The sequence below is a fragment of the Urocampus carinirostris genome, chromosome 13, assembly GCF_059441175.1.
Source record: "Urocampus carinirostris isolate Australia breed hairy pipefish chromosome 13, RoL_Ucar_1.0, whole genome shotgun sequence".
In the NCBI taxonomy this organism is placed as follows: domain Eukaryota; kingdom Metazoa; phylum Chordata; class Actinopteri; order Syngnathiformes; family Syngnathidae; genus Urocampus; species Urocampus carinirostris.
Window position 1 is genome coordinate 35098331 of NC_142361.1, and position 7033 is coordinate 35105363.

The 7033-nt window shown below is 38.3% G+C and overlaps 1 protein-coding gene across 1 annotated transcript; it reads left to right on the forward strand.

Annotated features, from left to right (window-relative positions):
- Positions 1-220: 220 nt before the first annotated feature.
- LOC148354429 (uncharacterized) lies at positions 221-6669 on the forward strand. Its single transcript, XM_088351380.1, has 5 exons — positions 221-290; positions 1840-2047; positions 2102-2219; positions 4548-4719; positions 6346-6669. The coding sequence occupies exons 2-5, from the start codon at positions 1925-1927 to the stop codon at positions 6515-6517; spliced, it is 585 nt and encodes a 194-aa protein (XP_088207506.1). The 5' UTR covers positions 221-290; positions 1840-1924; the 3' UTR covers positions 6518-6669.
- The last annotated feature ends 364 nt before the right edge of the window (positions 6670-7033 follow it).

The following is a 7033-nucleotide window of genomic DNA, read 5'->3' on the forward strand; positions in this document are numbered from 1 at the left end:
AGCAGAAAACAGGTAAGCAGAGTTCTTAGACGAATGGGAAAGCAGGAGAGTCACACAGAGTTACAATCGTAATACTCTGACGAAGAAGTCTGGGTGGGCGCAGCGCACTTAAGAACCAAGCGTCAGCCAATCAGAAGGCGCCCACATGATTGCTTCAGGTGACCAGAGTTAGCAATCATGGCAATATTAGTATCATCTTGATGTCCTACCCTGTGTATGGATCTAATTGGAGGATAAAAATGGGCTGTAGTGAACTTTTGTAATTCTTGCCCCAGACTTCTGCACAATATGTAAGTATGGCAGAACTAGAGATCAATATCATAGATACAATGCATTATATTTTAAAATAATTTTGGCTTTATTCATTATTGAAATGCTTTTAGATACATTAGTTTGTATGTGTTTGATGTGTGTTTTCCATCTTAATTTATTGTCTATTTTATATAAAACCTAATTTCTTATACAATGTCTATTGCAGCATCCATTTTTACTTCTAAATCTTGATTTGCCTTGCGTTTACCAAAGAATTTTACTTTGGTTTTATTTAAATGTAAAGATAATTTATCTATATCCATCCATACTTTTAGGTTAATTGATTCACGATGAATGCAGGTTACTGAGTCAATGTAGTTATCATTTGAATAGAAAAGGTTACTGTCGTCTGCAAATAGTACTATTTTTTTTAATAGTTTTGAAACATTTAAAATAGCGTTAATATATAAATTAAATACTAATTAAGTAGTACATTAAAAAGTAACCCTTGGGTTCAGTGTTCCCTCTAAGCTGCGAGCGTGCGCATTCTCAGCGCACAAGAAAATCTAGCCAGCGCACAAAAATCAGGGCTCAAAATTACTAATTAAGAAGCGACTTAAGTCAAAGTTACAGTGCATGAAGGTAAAAATACACAGGTTCCCCTGACATTGTGTTCTAGATGTGGTATTTTGAAGTCGAGTCGAAGGAGAACAAAGTTGAGTAAAGTTAGTAGTTTATCGGGGAACCGGCTTATTCGGCTCGGCTCACTAAAAGGAACCGGCTCTTTTGGGTCTCAAACGGCTCTTCAGGTTGTTTTTGCTTATTTAATCCCAACATGACCAAATATTAAGTAAAATTATGCACAAAATGACTTGAAGGAAGGGGGGAATAGAACCAAAAAGAAAAAAATACCAAAATAAAAAGGAGTGAAAAGCTGAGAAAAAAAGAAACAAAAGGAAGAGAAAAAAGAAGGAAAAAAGCCAGAAAAAAAGAAAAGAAAGAAATGTAGGAAAAAGTAAATAGAGAACAAAAAGTAACAGCTCGGAAAAAATGGACACAATGAGATTTTTTTGAAAGGAATTAAAAAAAAAATTAGAAAAACACGGAAAAAAGAAGAAAAAGTTTGTGTTGCATTCAAATTTCCAATGATATCAAGTGAATCTTGTTGCCAACATTGTACTTCCACTGAAAAAAGGGATTAAGTACAGTTCTGTATCTTACAACCGACGAAATAAGCCCCCAAAAATGTTAATATTATGCGACAAAATATATCAGGAAATAAAAAGAAATATATATATCTTGTGAAAGAATTGTAAGAACAAACGACGTTTGTAGACCGTACAACCTTTACATAGTACATGAGTCAATTCATTCAATAGAGAAAAATAATCTTGCATTGCCGGAAACTCAGCAAAATGTAACTTGATGGCAAGTTTTGGACATGTTTGATAATGATTTAGTTGCCGCACTTGGGATTGCTGTTGCTCACTGTTGTTTCAAGCGTTGCTCACCGACTTTGTGTGAACGCTCAGACCCGTAAGGAAAATGACAGGGAACATTGCTCAGGTGTCATGTTTTTTTTTTCAGCTTGCAGGACACGCCTACTCACCTGACCGAAAGAAGTCTACAGTTCGCAAAGCCAGGTCATCCAGTTTTGGCAGATTCACAGAAGATGGCACGGTTAACTTCTGCTCTGTTCGTCCTCGGCCTTCTTCTTCTCTGCCGAGCCTTGAACATTGAAAATGTTTGCGAGAAAACACAATGCCCTGAATACGAACTCGTTGAGGCGACGGAGGTAAGTTGCCGATCGAATCATATTTCGAATGGACTTTGATTGATCTTTCGACAGGGTTTTGAAACCCGGGTTTACGTCGAAACCCGTTGGATCAGCACGAGGATAAAGGAAAACAGCGATCTTGGTGTGATGGCCGCTAATAGCGTTTTGACAAACTTCTGTGACAGACAAGGTAGGTCTTCTGTGAGATGCACCGTTATTGTTACAAAAATGTCCAGAGGTGGGCAAGTATTTGGGATCGGGGGCTATATTGGGTTCCAACGTTTGGCTAAGGGGACAACCCTGGAAACAAATCCGATAAATATACATGCAAATGTCTACTTGTAAGATCTGATCTGATTAGCTACACCGCTTATCCTCAGTAGGGTCGCGGGGGTGCTGGAGCCCATCCCAGGAATCATCGGGCAGTGGGAAGAGGACACCCTGAACTGGTTGCCAGCCAATCGCAGGGCACACAGGGACAGACAATTCACTCGCTCATTCACACCTAGGGACAATTTGGACCGGCCAATTCACCTGAAATGCATGTCTTTGGAATGTGGGAGGAAACCGGAGTGTCCGGAGGAAACCCACGCAAGCACGGGGAGAACATACAAACTCCGCACAGGAAGTATGGAGCTGGATTTGAACCCACGCAGGAAGTTCCCAAGACATGAACTGTGCCGCACTTGCGCTAACCACTGCGACGCCGTGTTTCCCTACTTGTAATATGTCTTTTAAAATAGGTTAGTCTCATCAAATTAGTTTTGAAACATTCATTCATTCATTCATTATCTACACCGCTTATCCTCAGTAGGGTCGCGGGGGTTCTGGAGCCCATCTTCAGGCAGTGGACAGGGGACACCCTGAACTGGTTGCCAGCTAGTCGCAGGGCACACAGAGACAGACAATTCGCTCGCTCATTCACACCGAGGGACAATTTGGACCGGCCAATTCACCTGACATGCATATTTTTGGAATGTGGGAGGAAACCCACGCAAGCACGGGGAGAACATGCAAACTCCACACAGGAGGTTCGATCTCATGACCTCAGAACTGTGCCGCACACGCGCTAACCACTGCGCCGCCGTGCTTTCCTGGTTTTGAAACAATCAGAATTAAAAGTAAATAAGATAATGGTTCCCTGTTTTAAGCACTTGATTTGATATTTAGTTTTGTAGTATAACTGAAGTTTTTTTTTTTTTTTTTAGTATTTTTGTGGTATTTCTGCAGTCGTATTTTTGTTGTATTTCTGTAGTATATTTCGAGTATTCACAGAGGAGTACGGTAATTGTGTGATATCTCTTTTGGTTTATTTTTTATTATATTTCCATAGTAGAATGTTTGTAGTATATTGTTGTTGTATTTTTGCAGTACTTGATTCACAACACCTCTGTCGTAGTAATTCGGTAACAAGGTTTCTGTTTTATAGTATTATCGTGGTAGTATTTTTTTAAAGTATTTCCAAAAGTAGTATTATAGTAGTATTCCTGCAGACTATTTGTAGTCGTTCCATAGTGGTATTTTTGTCATGTTCCTTTAGTATTTTTTCAATATTACTGTAGTTCTATTTTTGTAGTATTTTAAGGGTGATATATACATAGCAGTATTTTTCTAGTAGTTATATGGTATTTTTCTCTTCAGAATGAAAGCAAATAAACACATACACACATGTATGTGTGTGTGTATATATATATATATATATATATATATATATATATATATATATATATATATATATATATATATATATATATATATATATATATATATATATATATATATATATATATATATATATATATATATATATATATATATATATATATATATATATATATATATATATATATATATATATATATATATATATATATATATATATATATATATATATATATAGGTCCGTGTTTTTGAGCACTTAATTTGATAGTCATATTGTAGTATTCACAAAGTAGTAATTGTGTAATATCCCTTTAGTTTTATTTTTAATATTTCCACATTATAATGTTTGTAGTATATTGTTCTTGTACTTTTGCAGTACTTCATTCATAATGCCTCTGTAGTGGTATTTCGGTAACAATGTTTTTATAGAATAGTATTATTGCAGTGGTATTTTGTGGTAGAGGTTTTTTTTTTTTTTTTTAATTTCCAAAGTAGTATTTTTGTAGTATTCCTGCAGACTTTTTGTAGTAGTTCCATAGTGGTATTTTTTTTCTTTAGTATGTTTTAAATATTACTGAAGTCGTATTTTTGTAGTTGTGTTTAAGGGATTCAACCCAACACACAAAGGGACAACGGGGACAAGGTCTGCACCTAAAAACACGTTTTTTTTTTTTTATCAGTAGTACTTTATTTACGCTAATATATTTATAATTTCATTATAGCTTGACCTTTTAGGGTTTAGCGGGCCAAATGACGAAGCCTGAAGGGCCCGTTGTGGACCATAGTTTGTCCACCGCCTGGTGTTTCAAGTCTTTATTTCCAGATTTTTTTGTAATCCGGAGTCTGTTTCACGCAGGTTATCCGATTCCCGACAGCGCTCCAATCCTCATCACGGTCATGAAAAAAAACGAATCGAACACCATGGAAGTAAACTTGTCATGGTTTATTCCAAACGGGAGAGAAATGCCAAAATCGAGTGGCACGGATGTGTGGTTTGAAACGAGACCAAAGGGAACTGTTTATGTCAGGTAAGAAATGAATACTTCGGCTGTTTTCTTTTTAGTCGATTGAATCGACCCTTGAAACAAAACAATGGCTAACAGAGGCAGAGACAGTTTATTACCCAGGGCCATCACCACCCTAAACAAGGGAACATTTTACTCATGTATCGAAAAATGGGTATACATATCTTCTTTTTCCACTGATTTGGGAATTTTGTCATTGCATTATTGTTCTGAAACACTTATGGCTTGTCTTGCCTGTCTTTTGTGATTCGTTTGTCATGAACCGGATCAGGACCCAAACGCGTGACGTTTCTCGCACAAGCCTTTTATTTTGCGGGAAATGGGGAGTCATGCACGTTAGGCAGCAGTCTGGCATGGAATGATAGGAAGCCAGAGGCCAACGAGATCGATACCAATATCTATATATACCGAGCCGATATCGGACAGATGGGGTCGATACCGGACAGGATGGGACGGACAGGATTGATGTCAAAACAGGATATGAAAATTAAATGGGACAAACTAAACGAGAACGAAACTGGAAACCGATATCAAACAACGGGACAGATATCAAAACAGAGTATAGAAATTAAACAGGACAAACTAGACTGGAATGAAACTGGAAACCGATATTAAACAGGACAAAATACCGGGCCATGCGGGACAGGAAATACCAACAGGAAACAGGACCGAGTCAAAACCCACGCCTTGGTTAGGAGTCTGGAGGTTAGTTGACGAACTGACCACGGAAGAGTGAGAGCACTGAGCTTAAATAGTTGGAAAGCCAATCTGTCAACGAGCCGCAGCTGGCGCAAATTGGGCGGTTTCCAATTTATCCTTACAAACTTTTTAATCTAATTGTTCTCATTTAAGTCTTAAGTATATGTTTACGCCGGACACCTTCTATCACGGTTGCCATGGCGCCCATGTGGCGCCAGCGGCGGCTCATTAACAGATTGGCTTTCTGTCTAAGCTCCTTTGTCAGTCCGTCAACGAACCTCTGCCCTGCAAGACGTGGGTTTTGACTCTGTTCTGTTTCCTGTTGGTATTTCCTGCTCGGTATTGTTCCCGTTTATTTTGTCCCGTTTAATTTCAGTTTCCAGTTTTGTCCTGTTTATCATTTTCTCCAGTTTTCGTTCCCGTCTAGTTTCTCCTGTTTATTTTCAATATCCTTCTTCTTTATCTATCCTGTCTGTCCGGTATCGACCCCATCCGTCCGATAACATCTCGGGCAATTGATATCGATCTTGCAGCCTCTGGCTTCCTATCATTTCACGCCAGAGCGCTGCCGAACAGGCATGACTCCCCATTTCCCGTAAAATAAAAAGCTTGTGTGAGACCGTCACGCGTTTTGGTCCGGTTCTTGACACCTACATCTAATCTTGTCGTAAACAGATTTCACTATGTTGTTATACCTTCAATTTGGTTGGTGTAAAATGTAAAGAAAAGGCGAGCCGTTTCATTAGAAATGAAAGTGGAATAAGAAAGCTTGATGCGGTTGAGAAAACGCTTGGATCGCTTTTTTTTTTTCAACACAATTCTAATTCTAATGACAACTGCAGTCAAAATTGAGAGTTTTACGTCACATATTGCGACTTGCAGTGTCAATTATCGGTGATCAATAACTGAATCGATTGTTTTCCATTCTAGAATACTGAGAAACAGACCGAGCATGTCAGAGGCACGCAGCAATGCATTACAATTTCAGAAAGACTTGATTGCAGCCGGGAAGTCCATCGATACAGACCAGGCTTCTGGAGCGGGTTACCCTCCCTGGATAAGTCTGGAACACTACAGTGAAATCTGGATTTCAGCAGCTTGAAAAAGTGAGGCTATTGCAAGTATTAAGCGCAAACTACTACCAGACCTGGGTTTATTTGGTAAATATACTGTTGTCCTGGTAAACCTGATGTTTTGTATAGTTGAAGAATCACTCGAAATATCCTAATAAACCATTATCTCATGTGCATCAAATGGACCTTGGTTTTCTTTACCGTTATCAAGCGATCAAACTATGTCCACTCACAGAGGCAACCAAACAAACACGCTTGTGGAAATATGAGGTTTTTCTTGTCCATCTGGGTTAACTAGTTTGTTCTATGGCTGACCGTTGTTGATGTTGGTTTCAGTAAGAGTATTCATTTCCAGGGTTAGGTAGGGTTACTTTAACTGGATTACTTTCAATTCCTTTTGGATTACTCCAATACCAAATATGCTAATAAAAGACAAAATAAACTAAATATGAATAAATTGACTCACAGCACGTGGTAAGCTTTCCCTCCTGGCTTTTATCTCTTTGATCTCCGGCAAAACTAACATAAAATCAGGGTTGGGTAGG

Excerpts from the sequence above, each read along its gene's own strand:
- LOC148354429 (XM_088351380.1), top strand. The coding sequence starts at position 1,925 with ATGGCACGGTTAACTTCTGCTCTGTTCGTCCTCGGCCTTCTTCTTCTC. Across the intron at positions 2,220-4,547 it reads AAACTTCTGTGACAGACAAG|GTTATCCGATTCCCGACAGC; the intron begins GTAGGTCTTCTG and ends TGTTTCACGCAG. Across the intron at positions 4,720-6,345 it reads AAGGGAACTGTTTATGTCAG|AATACTGAGAAACAGACCGA; the intron begins GTAAGAAATGAA and ends TTTCCATTCTAG.